Genomic DNA, 17,963 nt, shown 5'->3' on the forward strand with positions numbered 1-17,963 from the left:
TTAGAAAAATTGTCATGCCCTTTGCGATCAAAGGACATCTTTTTCCCTTCTCAGTCTCTTATATGTACATTGTACATGCTGAATACCAATAACATGGGCATAATTGAGTACTAGAAATATTAGACATAAAAAAATAAATCACTACCAGTAATAGATTTGCTAACAAACCTTAGGAATTTCAATCTGTGGAGCTCCATTGATAATATCTTTCCTGGTTCATGATCCTCTTTCTGTTTAGAAATGAAAAATCATTGAAGTCAGAGTTCTAAATGCCACCAAACAGAGCCTTTTAGTGTCATTGGTCCAGCGGGATCTTTATATTTTGTGATTTTGATCACCTGTATAAGAATATTGAGCATTATACCTACTTACAAGGTTTAATATTGACATCATTGGAATTAATTTCCTTAATCTTTTTAAGTTGATTATGTCCTCAAAATACTGCCCCACAAAGAGGAAAATAATTTTATTGCAATTAGAAAGAAAAAATGTAACTTTTCTTTTTACCCCAAAGCATTAGTATGATATAGTTAACAATAATTCATATACTTTACCTCATTCACTAAACTCAAAGTGCTTCTCAAAACTTTTCTTTCTTAGGTTGGACATTGTTATAATATGAAGTTATTTAGTATTTTTGTACCTAAATTTTTTTTCTTTCAAAAAGTCTTGTATTCCACATATATTGTTTAATGAGCTGTTTAGTCAGTTGTGTGATACTCGTGTGAGAACTTTCTAAGTCATTGAACACAATTTTCCTTTAATCTTTCATTCCTATCTGTTTAATATGTGATTTTCATAGTTATATTATTGTTCAAATAGAGCAGATCAGAGGTCCTTCCTTTGTGCTGCTAACTTGCATTACTTTTCTGACTGTTTTTTTTTTTCCCTCTATTAGGCTGCACACTTAGAAATTGTAGCTGCATTTCAAAATGACATAAAAGTATACTTTCTTAGAATCTGTGAAAATTTCAAATGTGGTTTGCTTTTGTGAAGTTGTATTTCCAGCTCTGCACAGATACCCTACCTTTTTCGTAAAACATACCTTTTCTCTGAATGTTGCTGTAATTGTCATATTAAAACCTAGAAATTCTTAACTTCCCCTGAGGGAATAAAATTCAGAGGACTGTTAATTTATAGACTTCTCTCCCAAGAAACCATGATTTTGAAAGATTGGTACATACGTTAGCATTTTGTATTATTTGTGACTGATTATGGTTGGATCTAGACATTGTTTAAAAATTTCCTCTTTTGAGAAAGTTTTTTTTTTTAAATCTAAAAACTGCCATTTGTTTGAGGCATGTGGTGATTTTATAGCATTTAATAAACCTTTAATGAATTAAAAAGTATTGTGAGAAAGAAATAATTGTTGAATAAAACATTAAAACAAATTGATAAGGAAAATATAATTGAATAAAGAGACTCCCACTTTCTTGATTTGATAATTTTACTACTTGTTTTATTAATATTGCATATTTTTAAAATAAACCAGTGATAAACTACATTGCCAGGAGATATAATTTCTTGTAGAAATCTTGGATTTTAATTTTAGTTAGAGCTGGAAGCTAGGACTTTATTGGCTACCACAGGGCCTTAAACATAAAAAGCACTAAAAATAACCACTTACAGAATTTTTTTTTTAACATTTTCTCACTGAATGTGTTTTTGTTTGTTTTTGTGAGGAAGACTGTCCTTGAGCTAACATCTGTTGCCAATCTTCCTCTTTTTTTTTTCCTCCCAAAAGCCCCCCAGTACATAGTTGTATATCCTAGTTGTAGGTTCTTCTAGTTCCTCCATGTTGGACACTGCTTCAGCATGTCTTGATGAGCAGTGCTAGGTCCACGCCCAGGACCAAGACCAGTGAACCCTGGATTGCTGAAGCAGAGTGCAGGAGCTTAACCACTTGGCCATGAGGCTGGCCCCCAACTTTGAGAATTTATTGGATACATGTATATGTTAATTAAGGCCAGTAGTCTCACTTTCATGTTTAATAGAAAAAACTTTCTAAAAGAATTGAAATAATTTAGACAACATCATATTCCTGGAAAAACAAATTAGTGTTACTTCATGCCAAAGAGACTTCTGAAGTTTCTACAAATGGCAGGAATCAAGCCAAGTGCACAGATATGTTTAGAATACTGTCTAAGGAAGACTAATTCGTTAAAGGTTAATGTATGAATCAATAGTTTGGCTTCCTTTGTAAATCACTAAACATACCCTGCTTGCTTCTTCAGTAAAGTTGAAAGCTTTGAGAGTAGAACACTGCCCACGCTAAAACATCTAAGAATTATTTTACGAAAGAAGTCACTGTATATCACGTTGTGTGTATCAAAAATGTATAATAAAATTATTAAAATAGAGATACTACTTTAACAAAGGATTTACTGATGATCTTGGTGAAAATTCTCATGTCTAGCTGTTCTAGTATCATTCATTAATTCAACAAACATGTGCCAATTTACCAAGCTTTAAGTGCCCAATATGTGCCAGATATAGAAAAGTAACTTAAAAGATAATGTACATCTTCATAATCTTATGGAGGATATAGATCCCTAAGTAAATAATTACAGGAATGGGACAAAGGCTATAATGCAGATATGAGTAAGGCACTATTCAATCACAGTAGGAAAAGTGCTTATCTCTGCTTCCAGAGTTTAGATAAGTCTTCTGAAAGTGATATTTGACTCCTGAAGTGTGATTATTAGGAGTTTTAGGGATAGAGAACAGCATTCAGGATGGGGTAATAGAAAGACATAAAGGCAGAGGTTTGCCTGATGCATTTATGAAACTACTCGTAATTGGACATGGCTAGAACCAAGAGGAACTGCAAAAGAGTGACAGGAAATGAAGCAAGAAATGGAGTCAGGAATTGGTTTATAAAGGGAATTGTCTCATTAAATGTCTTGAGGTATTATCTATTAATTAAAATAAGGATGTTATATGACAAAGTTACGTCTTAGATCAGATTTGTGCAGTTATGAGGAGGAGACAATTAAAACTGTAGTTAGAAATTATAATATCAGAAAGTAAGAAAGTGGAGATGGAGGAATAGGCATTTCCAGATAAATTAAGGCAAGTAGAAATATGACTCAGTCACTAATTGTAGGGACAGAGAAAGAGGAAGACATCCAAGATTTCCACACTTCAGGCATGAACTACTGGATCAGTTAACATTTACCACAAAAAAAATTGGGAAAAACTGGAGGAAAAGCAAATTTGAGTTAGGAGAGAGAATGAAGATATTTCTGAGCAACTCTGAATTACCTTTAAACATTATTATTCCTACTGAATTAGACCAGATATTTTTTAGGGGGGATAGTTTCACTAATGGCAATAACCACTATCTACAAATTTCTCTGTTTTTATTACATAGATTAATTCATTAAAAATTGCATGTAATTAAAAGTCTATTAAAGTAGCTTATATTAAGAAAATAAATGTATTATCACATTTAATACTTACAAGTTAGAAGAGTCAAGCACAGTCATATTTCAAAATGGAATTGCTGAGAATACACAAAAGGAATACATGGAAAATTTTGCAGTATAAACCAAATGTTAGATCACCAAAAAAAGTCTTGGTAAATTTTCAAAGATTGAAATTATGCACTTTATCTTCTCTGACCACAATAGAATGACACTAGAAATCAACAACAGAAGGAAAGTAAAAAATTCGCAATATGTGCAATTTAAACTATTCACTCTTAACCAAAGGGTCCAAAAGAAATCACAAAGGTAATTAGAAAATATTTTGAGACAAATGAAAATGAAAACACAACATACCAAAACTTATGGAATGCAGTGAAAACAGTGCTCAGAGGGAAATATAAATATCCACATTAAAAAGGAAGAAACATCTCAAATCAATAAGCTAACTTTATACCTTGAGGAACTGTAAACAAAGAGAAAACTAAACCAAAACTAGCAAATGTAGTTGTGATAACAACATAAAAGTGGGAGGATAGAGCTCTTAGGGGCAGAGTTTTTGTGACTAGTCAAATTAAATTGTTACCAATTCAACTATATTGATGTAAAATTAGGATGTTTAGTGTAGTCCCCAATATAATCACAAAGAATGTCTAAAAGATAATACAAGAAGAAATAAGGGAATCAAAATGATTTACTACAAAAAAAGAAAAAATAATATAAACAGAAGGGAAGGTGATAATGCAAGGAAGGGAGGGAGCCAGGGAAAAAAGAAAAGAAGGAAGAAAGTAATAAGGATTAGGGTGGAGATATATTAGAGGATAGAAAAACAGTAGAAAAATCAATGAAACCAAAAGTTTCTTCTTGGAGAAGATCAACAAAATTGACAAACCTTTAGCTAGATTGCTAAGAAAAAAGAAGAAGACAAAAACTAAAATCAGAAACAATGGTGGGGGTGCTGGCTGGTGGTGTAGTGATTAAGTTTGTGTATTCCACTTTGGTGGCCCATGGTTCACTGTTTTGGATCCTGGGCGGAGACCTATGCACTGCTCATCAAGCCATGCTGTGGTGGCATCCCACATAGAAGAACTAGATGGACTTACAGCTAGGACATACAACTATGTACTAGGGCTTTGGGGAGAAAAAAACAGAGGAAGATTAGCAACAGATGTTACCTCAGGGCCAATCTTCTTCATCAAAAAGAAAAAAAGAGAGAAGGCAAAAAAGATTAAAAAAGAAAAGAAGGTGGGAATATGACTCCTGACCTTACAGAAATAAAAAAAATTATAAAGAATACTATGAACATCAAAGTAGATAATGTAGATGAAATAGACAAATTCCTGGTTACGCATGCATTACCTAAATTAACATGAGAAGAAATAGAAAATCTCAACAGACCTATAACAGGTAGAGATTAATCAGTCATCAAAAACTTCCCAATGAAGAAAATTCTAGGACCAGGTGACTTCTCTGCTGAATTATACCAAAGATTTAAAGAAGAATTGACACCAATGCTTCTCAGACTCTTTCAGAAAACAGAAAAGAACACTTCTTAACTCATTCTGTGAGTCCAGCATTGCTTTGCTACCAAAGCCAGGAAAGACATCACAAGAAAAAATATTACAGAACAATATCCCTTATGAATTTGGATGCAAAAATACTCATCCAAATACTACGAAACTGAATCCAGCAAGATACTGAAAGGATTATACATCATGCCTAAGTAATATTATCCCAGAAATTCAAGGGTAGTTTAACATAAGAAAATCAAACACTGTAATGCACCACATTATTGAAAGAGCAAAAAGAAACCTACATGATCATCTCATTTGACACAGAAAACAGTTAACAAAAATTCAACTCTCTTTCATGATAAAAGCAGTCAGAAAGCCAGGAATAGAAGAGAACTCCTGGGGCCAGCCTGGTGGCGCTGAGGTTAAGTTCTCACGTTCCACTTCTTGGCAGCCCAGGGTTCGCTGGTTCGGACCCCGGGTGTGGACATGGCACCGCTTGGCATGCCATGCTCTGGTAGGGATCCCACATATAAAGTAGAGGAAGATGGGCACAGATGTTAGTTCAGGGCCAGGCTTCCTCGAAAAAAAGAGGACTGGCAGTAGTTAGCTCAGGGCTAATCTTCCTCAAAAAAAGAGAACTGCTTAACATGATAAAAGGCATTTGAAAAACCCACAGCTAACAATGTTCAATGGTCAAAAACTCAAAGCTTTCCCCTTAGATCAGGAATAAAGCAAGGATACTTGCTTTCACCACTTATATTGAACATTGCATTGGCAGTTCTAGCCAGAGCAATTAGACAATACAAAGAAGTAAAAGACATTCAAACTGTTAAGGAAGAAGTAAATCTTTCTCTAGTCACACGTAACATGATGCTTTATGTAGAAGATCCTACAGAATGCACAAGAAAGTTACTAGAACCAATAAATGAGTTCAGCAAAGGTGCAGGGTGTAATACCACACACAAAAATCACTTGTGTTTATATAAATCAGCAATAAACAATCTGAAAAGCAAATTAAAACCAACTCCATTTAAAGTAGGATCTGAAAAATAAAATGCCTTGGAATAAATTTAACCAGGAGGTAAGACTTGTACACTGAAAACTACAAAACTTTGCTGAAAGAAATTAACGAATAACTAAATAATTGAAAGGCATCCTATGTTCATGGATTGGAAGATTTAATATTGTTAAGATGTCAGTACTTCCCGTTGTGATCTACAGAGTCAGTGTAATTCCTTATCAGAATTCAAATAGGCTTTTGTTGCAGAAATGAAAAAGCCATCCCCAAAATTCATATGAAATTACAAAGGGCCCCAAATAGCCAAGACAATCTTGTAAAAAGAAGAACAAAATTGAAGGACTAACATTTCCAAATTTCAAAACTTAGCACAAAGCTTACAGTTATCAAAACAGTGTGGCGCTGGCATAGATATAGACTAGTACAATAGAATTGGGGATCCAGAAATAAACCAAGGTATCTATGGCAAATTGATTTTAGACAAGGGTGCTAAGTCAAAGCTGTGCAAACAGCTTTTGGAGAGAAAGTCTCTTCAACAAATGGTGCCTGAACACTTGGATTTCCACATACAAAAGAATTAACTTGAACCCATAGCTCACACCATACATAAAAATTAACTCAAAATAGATCATCATCCCAAATAGAAGAGCTAAAATCATAAAATTCTTAGAAGAAAGTATAGAGATAAATCTTCATGACCTTGGATTCTTACATATGACATCAATAACATGAGCAACAAAAGAAAGAAACATAAATTTGATTTCGTCAAAATTAAAAGCTTTTGTGTATCAGAGGATGTTATCAAGCAAGTGAAAAGACAACCTGCAGAATGGGAGAAAATATTTGGAAATCAAATATTGGATAAAGGTTCAGTATCCAGAATATATACAGAACTCCTACAACTCAACAACAACAAAAAACAATTCAATTTAAAAATGGCCGAGGACTTTTGAATAGATATTTCTCCAAAGAAGATACACAAGTGGCCAATAAGCACATGAAAAGATTCTCTCCATCACTAGTCATTAGGGAAATACAAATCAAAACCACAGTGAGTTACCACTTTACACCCATTATAGTGGCGATTAAAAAAAAAGAGAAGAAGTATTGGTAAGGCTGTGGATAAATTGTTATCCTTATACATTGCTCCTAGGGATGTGAAACGGTACAGCCACTGTGGAAAACTGTTTGACAGTTCTTCAAATGCTAAACATAGAATTACCATATGAATGAGTAATTCCACCCCCCTGGGTATACAGGCATAGCTCAGAGATACTGTGGGTTCAGTTCCGGACCACTACAATAAAGTAAATATCACAATAAAGCAAGTCACTTGAATTTTTTTGGTTTCACAGTGCATGTGAAAGTTATATTTACACTGTACTGTAGTCAGTCAAGTGTGCAATAGCATTATGTCTAAAAAGGCATTGTACATACCTTAAGTAAAAATTACTTTAATCTGAGCCTTCCATGAGTTGTAATCTTATGCTGTTGGTGGGTCTTGTAAAAATGCAGTATCTGTGAAGCGCACTAAAGCAAAATGGAATAAAACAAGGTATGCCTATATCCCGGAAAGAATTGAGAAGAGAGACTCAGGTATTTGTATGCCAGTGTTCATTGCAGGATTATTCATAATAGCCAAAAAATGGGAACAATCTAATTGTCCATTAACAGATGAATGGATAAACAAAATGTGGTATATACATACAATGGAATATTATTCAGTCATAAAAAGGAATGAAGTTCTGATACACGTTACAACATAGATAAAGCTTGAAAACACTGTGCTGAGTGAAATTAGCCAGACGCAAAATGACAAATATTGTATGATTCCACTTATATGAGGTTCCTAGAGTAGTGACATTCATAAAAACAAAGTTGATTAGGAGTTACCAGGGGCTGGGATGAGGGGGAAAATGAGGAATTATTGCTTAATGGTTACAGAGTTTCTGTTTGTGTGATGGATAAGTTTTGGAAATAGCTAGTAATGATGGTTACTTATGATTGTGAATGTGATCAACGTCACTGAATTGTACACTTAAAAATGGTTAAAATGCAAATTTGTTAAATATATTTACCACAATAAAATAAAAAGGAAAACAAAAACCAGTTGACGATAAATGTGATCTTTATTTCGGGACTTTAATTTGTACTCTGTTGCTTTATATATCCATCCATATGCCAGTACCACATTGTCTTGAGGACTGTCACTTTGTAGTTACTTGGAGTTAGAAAGTGGGAATCCTCCAACATTCTTCTTTTCAAGATTGTTTGACCATTCTGTGTCCTGCATATCAGTTTTTGAAACTTAGTTCTTAAGCCCAGCTCTGCCACTCCTAGTTGTGGGATCTTCAAAAAATTGCTTATCTCATTTTCTTTTCATAATCATAATTATAGGTTATGAGAGTTAAATGAGAAAAGTACCTGAAAAGCCTTACATAATGCTTGGCACATAGTAAATGCTCAAAGAACTACTAGTATTAGTATTGCTACTTTTACTGCCATTATCACTGCCAAGGTCATACCATCTTTATACGTTGACTAGAGTAAAATAGAACTCTTCCTCCAGAGTCTGTTTTTTCTTCAACAATGAAGACAGTGTGTTGTAATAGAAAGAGCATGAAATCTGGAATGTCTGTAACTAATAAAATACTGATAGTATGTTAAATTTAAAGATATTTTAAATTTAGCTGTATTTCATGATGCCATGAAAAGAGAAGTTATTTTCAGAAATCAGTTCAAAAGTCAAAATTAATAGTTGGGAAAGGTGCCATTAATTTGATTGTAGTTAGGGAATAGGAAAAAAAGATGAGTTGAAATAAGTTTATTCTTGAAATTTTCTTCCTGTTTTTTTTTTTTAGCTAACTTGCTTATGACTCAGTTGTTTAATTACTTCTAGAATGTTTCTTTTTACTGGATTTTTTTTTGGTGTTTTATCAGCTTTAATCTGATTTTTCATTTCTACATTTAGTATAATACAGAGGCCCTCCAAATTTCCTCTGTTTTTAGCTATATGATCATATGATTATCCTACTGTTTTTGTCAACATGCTATTCATATGCATAATATTTATATGTCATATGTCCATTTTAATCCAAGTAGGAATATGTCAAATCATATATCTTACCTGTCATAACTGTTGTCATTTGTTTGAAGTTGATGTAGGAATACTAATTTGGAAGCCTACCTTCCCAGTGTTGGGATTCCAGCAAAGGCAATATTTGACGGACTGTTAGTCAATATTAATCAAGAGAAAAATGAATTGTTTCTTGAAGTAGAATTGAACTGAAGTTTATCATAGCAACTTTATTTTTATTTTTCTTTTAGAAATCAGCTATGGCATCTTTGAATCATTACTGTACTAACAAATTGAAACTATTTTTGTTATCTATGCTGTTTATGTAACAGGTGTTGTAAACTGCTTGTGTTATAACCAGTCTATTTTGCAATGATAGGTACTTTTTAAAATCTTTATTTTGAAATAATTTCAAACTTTCAACTTCTACCTAGTTCTCTTGTAATATTTTAGTGCATTATATTACAGATATTTGTTTATTCGTCTCCTCCCCTACAAGACTGTGACTTCTTTGCATCCTCATTCCCTGGCTTATATCCGTTACATCACATGAACTCAGTGAATAAAATGATGAACTTGTTATTTTCAAGGCTATAAATCGAAGTCCTCGAGGTTTCAGTAGTCTTTTTGCTCTAATGTTTTCACTGATAAGCCAACAATCTCAACTTCTAATTGAATAACTTTAATAATTGACAATGAAAACACTTTTTAAATGCCTACTTTAAACCCATTACAGAGAGTTATATAATTTTTCATTTTAGTAACATCTAGTGCTGTTATATTACTATATTTTACTAGTTATATTACTATGGTCTTATTTAGTATATCACTTATATACCTTTTATAATATGAATCAAGTTAAATTTCATTAGTGTTTTCATCATTCCATCGTGGCACTTTAAGTCTAGGAAATAATTCTCAAATGAAGATCTGAGCACTAGTTTCATTAAGAAAGATAAATGGTAATATTAGAGAGTTTAAATGCAGAGTTTTTATTAAAAATCGTTTGGTTGGATTAAGTTATTTTTTAATGGAAACTAGAATGTCATTTATTAATTTACATTTGAGACAGAAGATATCCTAGTATCTAGAGTACGTAAGTGCCTTATTTATGATACTATCTTTTCTGATATTGAGACACTTATAACATGTTATCAAAAAATTCCTTTTTAAACACTGAATAGCAAAGGTAGGTAGGAAGGTAATCTTGGAGTTTAAGAGCATAGAGCAGCTATCTGATAGAGATATGATAGTAGCCAAAATGCAAGCCATATATGTAATTTAAAAGATTTGGTAGCTGCGTTTTAAAAACTAAAAAGAAGCAGGTGAAATTAATTTTAATAATGTGTCTTATTTAACCCAGTATGTCCACAGTGTTATTTTAACATGTAATCAATGTTTTTAAATTAATCTTTTTTATGCTAAGTACTTGAAATCTGGTATGTATTTTACACTGAATGTACATCTCAATTAGCTCCTTCACTTACTAGCTCCTTCACTTGGGAAAATTACTGAATCTCTTCGTGTCTCGATTTTCTCCTTTTTACAATGGAGACAATTGTAAGAATTAAATTAGATAATATATGACATTTCTGGTAAATGGTGTTACATAAATCTTAGCAGCTTTCTAAAAAAGTATATCAAACAAGTGAACATGAATGTAATCACATCATGGTCTCAAAGCAAAGATCTTGTGTTAGGGATTAAATTTGCAACCCTCAAACACTCATCTCTTTCCCTTGGACAGTGCTAGGCACACATATCTCTCTGACTCCTTCTTTAAATTATTTTTAAAAAGATGCAAAATCAATATTAGTTCATCTGTTGTAACAAATGTACCACAGTAATGCAAGATGTCAATAACAGGGAAAACTGTGGTGGGCAATCTGTGCAATGAATTTCTATACTTTCTGCTTTTATGTAAACCTAAAACTACTCTAAAAAGTGAAGTCTATTAATTGAAAACAAACATGGTGTCTTCTATTGATTCTTGATACATCTTAGTTGTGACAGAATCCATCAGTAAAAGTGGCAGTTTCAGCATCATTAAAACCATCAATAACAGAAGTTCAGCTATGGTTAAAAATCTAACAACGTTTTCTCTTCCAGTAGTCATTCAATATCTACCTCTTTTTAACCAATATATGGAAAACTTAAGCACAAAATGGTTGTTTTTCCTCCATGATTATTGGGGTGGGAAATGAGCACTTTTTGGTGGCACTCTGATGCTAATGGCAGAAATAGTCCATTTTTTTTTTTATACACTGTTGCCGGTTTTGAGAATATTTTCTTCTCCTAATTTCAGGTTGGGTGGGACTATATCAGCATACAAGATAGTACCAGATGAAATAGAAGAAATCAAGGTATAGTATGGCATTTTTCACCTCTACAAAGACTTAGTATCTTGGAGGGAGGGGAAGAATTGCTTTTTCTTTAGACTGTTGAATCTTTGGGTGTGTTAGGATATCATTTAATTCCCAGTTATCCTATTTGAATTAAAAAAATATACATCAGATAATCACTATCAGATTTCATCTATCATTATCAATGAATTTCTACGAAAAATATTAGGGGAATCAAAATAGAACCCTTTCCTGTGAAATTCATTGAAAATCTGCTTAAGAAAGTACTGTGTATAAGCATTAGTGTGCATACTGGATTTTTTTTTGTCTTGTTTTAATTTCTTTTCCCTATAAGCTTTCGAAACAATTATAAACAGGATCAGTCTTCTAGTAAATCTTTCCTGATTCCTTCGAAAACACAGTATGCCGATTTCAATTTAATATTTACAGTCCAATAAATTAAAAATTAACCTTAGTTTTTGAAAATTACAGCATTACTACATTCTCCTGTCTCTAACATTTTAATAAATCTTATGGACTTTTGGTCTTCTAGTGTAACATGCATCCCTTGTTCAAAAGTAATTTATAATCTAATGAGAACTGAGCGTACTATCTATTCTGTAAAAAAATTTGACAATTAGACAGCAATAGTCAAGAATAAACAATACTGGGGCCACCCAGTGGCACAGTGGTTAAGTGTGCATGTTCTGCTTTGATGGCCCAGGGTTCGCTGGTTCGGATCCCGGGTGCGGACATGGCACTGCTTGGCAAGCCATGCTGTGGTAGGTGTCCCACATATAAAGTAGAGGAAGATGGGCATGGATGTTAGCTCAGGGCTAGTCTTCCTCAGCAAAAAGAGGAGGATTGACCGCAGATGTGAGCTCAGGGTTAATCTTCCTCAACAAGGAAAAATAAATAAATAAATAAAAAGAATAAACAATACTGAGTTAAGTTGTTAACAATGGCAAGTAAAGATCTCAAGAAATTAAGCTTGATTTGATCAAACTTTCAAAATTAAGTTCAGTAAATTCAAATCTTAGTAAATAATTCTTTAATTTGTTTACATTATTTTTAAACCAGTGAGGCTCAGTGATCTTTATTATGTAATATATTATTAGTTTTAATATGTCGGATGTTCTGTTTAGTCAACATCAGGAATTAATACCATGATTATGTTCTAGCATCTAAAATAACCAGGAATGTCAAGAGACTCATTCCAACTTGATAGAAATTCGTAAAATAGTTTGGGTGGAAAGAACCTTAGGTCTGATCTAGATCCCTTATTTTTCGGAAGAGAAAATGGAAATTAATAAAGGTGAGCTTGTTAAAATTGATTGTTTGAGGTGTAGTAATTACTTGCCCAAAATATAATCAAGTGTGGTTAAAGGGTCAGAGTAACCAGAATTTATTATTTCTGGAAATATTTTATAATGACTCAAAAACAAAACCAAACTCTAGAAGCTAAGTAATCCATAAATGTATGTATAAATAATTAAGCAGCATTTATATAAAGGATATGGAGTTAAAAATCCATCTATCTTAAAGGTGCTCTGTCTTATGTTACAATTATAATACTTGTTAAGTGATAATGGTAAACAAAACATTCTATGAAATACATAGGAAGGGTACTTGGCCATTGGAAAGAGATAATCAGCAAAGTCTTTCCAAGAGGTAAACTCAGCAAACTGGAGTTCTGTGCAGAGGCAGAGGCACTTGTGAAAGCATAAGCATGAGATAATTTGGCATCAGATCTCAGTAAAATAAAGACTGTTGAGATATAGGACTGGCAGTGGGCCTTACTGCCATATTAAGAAATTGGGATTTTATACAGAAAACTATGGGGTGCCATTATGTGGTTTTAAGAAAAAAGTAACGTAATTAGCTTGGTAATTTTTTTAGATTTTTCTATGATGAGCAAGAACAATTATTTCAGCGGAGAAAAGGAGATTCCATCCACAAGGAAGGAAACCAGATTGCAGGAATGTAGGCACAAAATAATTAAAACCTGAACTAAAGCAGTGGCAGTGAGGTTAAAGAAAAAACTCAGATTCAAGAAATATTACTTAAGAAAGTAGAGTAAACAGTACTTGATTTATTGGAAGTTTAGGGGAAGATGGAAAAGTTGACTCAGGTTTCTGGCTTGGAAAACTGAGTAGATTGTGTTGCTGTTAGGGAGGAGAAACAAGAGAAGGAATAAGTTTGAGAGGAAAGAGGGTAAGTTTTGGACTTACTGAATTTGAAGCTAACCAAGTATCCACTAAGTCAGTGGATAAATTGGCCTGGAACTCAGAAGACAGATAATTCTTTCAACTGATACTGAGATTTGTCATTATGCAAGAGTTAGTTGAGGCTGTGCCAGTGAATTGAATCACCTAAAAAAGCTATATGAGGTAATAACAGTGGATGAAAACTGATGCCCTGGCGAGGGCACATCATAGAACCAGAGGACTGATATATTCTTTATTAATTAACAGAAATGTTGCTCTTTTTTTAATAGTGACTTTTCTCTAAAGAAGTTGTTTTGTCATTTTGTTTTTGAAATTCTAGAGTCATAAGAATTATCCCTCAGGAGATTCCTTGAAAAAAACCATGATTCATAGATGATATGTAATATATGATTTTCTCCATCAGTTACTGGTAATACATCTAAAACAGCTTCAGAGAGTTTGAGGCCTGAGGCATAAAAACTATGAATTGATTCTTGCTTTCAAAAGTGTTGGAAGAAAAGCTGTTATAAAATATTTCAACATTTGATGGCACCATTAGCATTTTCAGCTAAAATCAGATACAATCTTTTTGTTTTGATTGGAGGAAATGTGAAACATCTGGTTGTAATGTTCATTTTAGTTGGATAACGTCTAGGTGATTTTAAATTATCTAAATAGTACAATTGAGTTTAAATTCAAAATATACTGCCTGTAATATACCATGTATAAATAAATATACATGTGTATTTTTACTATTAAAGAGATTTGATTGATTGATGAAACGTAATTCAATTTTTGTCAGATGTGATAATCTTTCACAAGGTTTCTAGCACCAGAAATCATTATTTAGTTCATACTTTGTTTGAATTAAGCATACATTTATTGATTACAATGACTCACCTAATAGTGAATGGATGCTTGGCCAAAGGCTTAAGGGATAAAGAACGAATACATTCTGGCCCAATCACAGGTATCTCTTCCACCCAATGTCCTGAGTTTTTATCATTATCAGCTCCTTTCTTTTATTTAGTTTTACCACCTGTGTACACATCTCTAAATATTATACTTTATTTGTGCTTCTCTTTGATTTTAATATGAATTGTATGCAATCTTTTGTGCCTTGCTTCTTTTGTTCACCACTGTTTGTGAGATTCATCCATGTCGTTGTCTATAGCCAAAGTTTTTGGGTTTTGTTTTTATTTTTTGTTTTTTTTTGGTGTAAAATACTCCATTGTGCAAATTATGGAGACAATCTGTTCTTAGACATTCAGCTTGTTTCCATTTGGAATTATTATGAAAAATGCTGCTATAAAATTCTTGGGAAGGCATTCTGCTACACATGTGTAAGAATTTCTCTAAAGTATATACTGAGGAATGGAATTCCTGGATTTTAAGTAATGTGTATTTTCAACTTTTCTGGATGAAATTAAACTGTTTTCCAAGGTTGTTATGCCAATTTACACTACCACCTTGGATGTATTTATTTTAAATAGAGATATTTAAATATTAACTCTATAATCTATTTGTAATTTATATTGATATAAATTTTTTTAAAAATTATGTATTGGATGACTAAACTGACAGAATATTTTCCAAATGTATCTTTATTTTTCCAGTCCAATTTATTGGAAAACCCATCTTTTCCCCCACTGGTTCAAATTGCCTCATTTATCATAAACTGGAACAGGCATGGACAAAAAAGCACCTAGAAAAGCCTGTTCCCCTTGGCCAAAGGACCTGGGACAAGAGTAGAGTAACAGAAAACCTTTTTGGCAATACTTGCCCTACTCCAGCCAAACCCAATGGGAAAACTACTTAGCTCCCACACAGTTTCGGCAGAGCCAAGTCAGGTAGCTGGTCTTCTACTTCACTCCCTGCCATCCTACAGGAGCAGGTGACAGAGCTGTGAATCCCTCCCCTGGTGATCCTGGCAGAGCTGAGTAGGGAACTATATTTCCATCCATGGCGGAGCTCTGATTTTCCCACCAGGATACTGTAGGTGGGACCAAATGAGGAATTGATCTTCCATCACCAGCCCAGGGGAGACAGGCTGTGCTCTGATTCCTCTAGCAGAGTAGAGTCAGTGGGGTCCAGTGATAAGCTGAGTCTCCACTCCTTCCCAGCAGCAGTAAGACTAAAGAGGCAGTGCAAGGTGGGGCTAGTCACCATTCTGCTTCACTTTCCCTTTCCTGTATCAGTGAGGCCTATAAGGGAGAAGAGCCTTTTACCCCTGTCTTTATCAACAAGACTGAATGAGAAGGAGATAGTTGGTACTCTACTCTCAGTATGAGACAGCCTTCCACATCCCCTCTTGGTGTCAACAGGGCCAAGCAGGGAGCTGAACATTCACCCCTACTATCAACAATGTGGAGCAAGGTGATACCCCACTTTCACCAGAAAGGTTTCAGCAGGGCCAAGACAGGAGCTAGACTTATACCCTACTGTCTTCCATGAGGCAGTGTAAATTGGTGCTTCACTTTTGCCAAAGTGGTGTCAGTGGAACCAAGCAAGAAGCTCAATGTGCATATCCCTATGACCCTCATACTATTCTTCAACAAGGCAGACATCTGCTAAAAAAGAAGATTAAATAGGATCTGCAGTCTCATAATACCCAAAATGTCGTGGGTACAGTCAAAAATCACTCATCATACCAAGAACAAGGAAAATGACAACTTGAATGAGAAAAAACAGTCAAAAACACTAACACAAAGATGACTCAGGTGTTGGAATTATCTGATAAAGATTTTAAAGCAGTTATCATAAAAATGCTTCAACAAGCACTTATTAATTCTCTGAGACAAATGAAGGAAATAGAAATTACAAAAGGGAACCAAGTGGAAATTACATAACTGAAAAGTACAATCACCAATGTAAGAAGACTCATGGAGGGGGGTGCGGGCGGGAAGCTCCAGAAAGAAGTGGCGCAGCATTTTTCAAGTGCTGAAAGGAAGGTCAACCACAACGTCTGTATCCATTGAAATTCTTCAGGAATGAATGTGAAATAGGGGCATACTCAGACAAAAGAAAACTCAAAGAATTTGTCCCTGGAAAACGTAGAAACAGTGTTTGAAATAACCTAAGACCCATTCATGATAAAAACTCTCAGCAAACTAGGAATAGACGGGATTTTCTGAACTTGAACTACAAAAGAACATCCACAAAAAACTTGTAGCTAACATCATACTTAATGGTGAAAGAATAAATGATTTCCCCCTGAGATCTGGAACAAAGCAAGGTTGTCTGCTCTCACTACTTTTATTCAACTAAATACTAGAAGTTTTAAATAGCACAATAAGGCAAGTAAAAGTATTAAAAGACACAAAGATTGGGAAGTAAGAAATAAAACTCACATGATTATCTTTGTAGGAAAAAATACCTACAGAAAAATTCCTAGATTTAATAAGTTAGTTGGTTAATTTGGGGGATATAAGATCAACACCAGGGGCCGGCTCTATGGCTGAGTGGTTAAATTCACATGCTCTGCTTCGGCGGCCCAGGGTTTTGCTGGTTTGGATCGTGGGCGCGGACATGGCACCATTTGTCAGGCCACCTTGAGGCAGTGTCCCACATAGCACAACCAGAAGACTTACAACTACAATATACAACTATGTACTGGGAGGCTTTGGAGAGAAGATAAAAAAAAGATTGGCAACAGTTGTTAGCTCAAGTGCCAATCTTAAAAAAAAAAAAGAATCAACACCAAAAAGAAAAAAATTGTATTTTTACATACTCAAAACACTTGAAAACTTAGGTTTAAAACAACAACATTTACAATTCCTCCAAAGAAAGTTAAATACTTAGACATATACTTAAGAATACACATATATTATCTGTATGCTGAAAACTAGAAAATGCTTAAGAGATAAAAAGGCACTTGAAGAAATGTACAGACATAGCATCTCCATGGATTGAAAGGATTTGACATAGGAAATATGTCACTTCTCCCCAAATTGACCTATAGGTTTATGCAATTCCTATAAAAAATCCAAATTTTTTTGCAGACATACAATTATGTACATTTATTCTAAATTAGATACAAGGCATTGGTCCTAGAACAGCTAAAATAATTTTGAAAAAGACAGTGGAAGGACTGGGTCTACCCAGTGATAAAGTTTACTATGTAGCTGCCGTGATCAAGGTGGTATGTAGTACTGGCAGAAAGACAGACTCATAGATCAATGGAACAGAATAGACAGCCCATAAGTAGAAACACGAATATGTTCCATTGATTTTTTTTTTTTTTTAAAGATTGGCACCTGAGCTAACATCTGTTGTCAATCTTTTTTTTTCTTCTTCTTCTTCTTCTTCTCCTCCCAAAAGTGCCCCAGAACATAGTTGTATAGTTGTATATTCTAGTTGTAAGTGCCTCTGGTTGTGCTAA

At 33.9% G+C, this 17,963-nt stretch overlaps 1 protein-coding gene across 50 annotated transcripts in view; it reads left to right on the top strand.

Moving 5' to 3' along the window:
• GPHN (gephyrin) overlaps positions 1-17,963 on the top strand; it is a 564,043-nt gene that overhangs the window by 224,358 nt on the left and 321,722 nt on the right. For all 50 annotated transcript variants that reach the window (XM_070594056.1, XM_070594020.1, XM_070594022.1 and 47 more), the window contains one exon: positions 11,339-11,396. In XM_070594056.1, the coding sequence (XP_070450157.1) occupies positions 11,339-11,396 (58 nt within the window). The remainder of the gene's footprint in view (positions 1-11,338; positions 11,397-17,963) is intronic.

This window comes from Equus przewalskii, chromosome 25, assembly GCF_037783145.1.
Source record: "Equus przewalskii isolate Varuska chromosome 25, EquPr2, whole genome shotgun sequence".
In the NCBI taxonomy this organism is placed as follows: domain Eukaryota; kingdom Metazoa; phylum Chordata; class Mammalia; order Perissodactyla; family Equidae; genus Equus; species Equus przewalskii.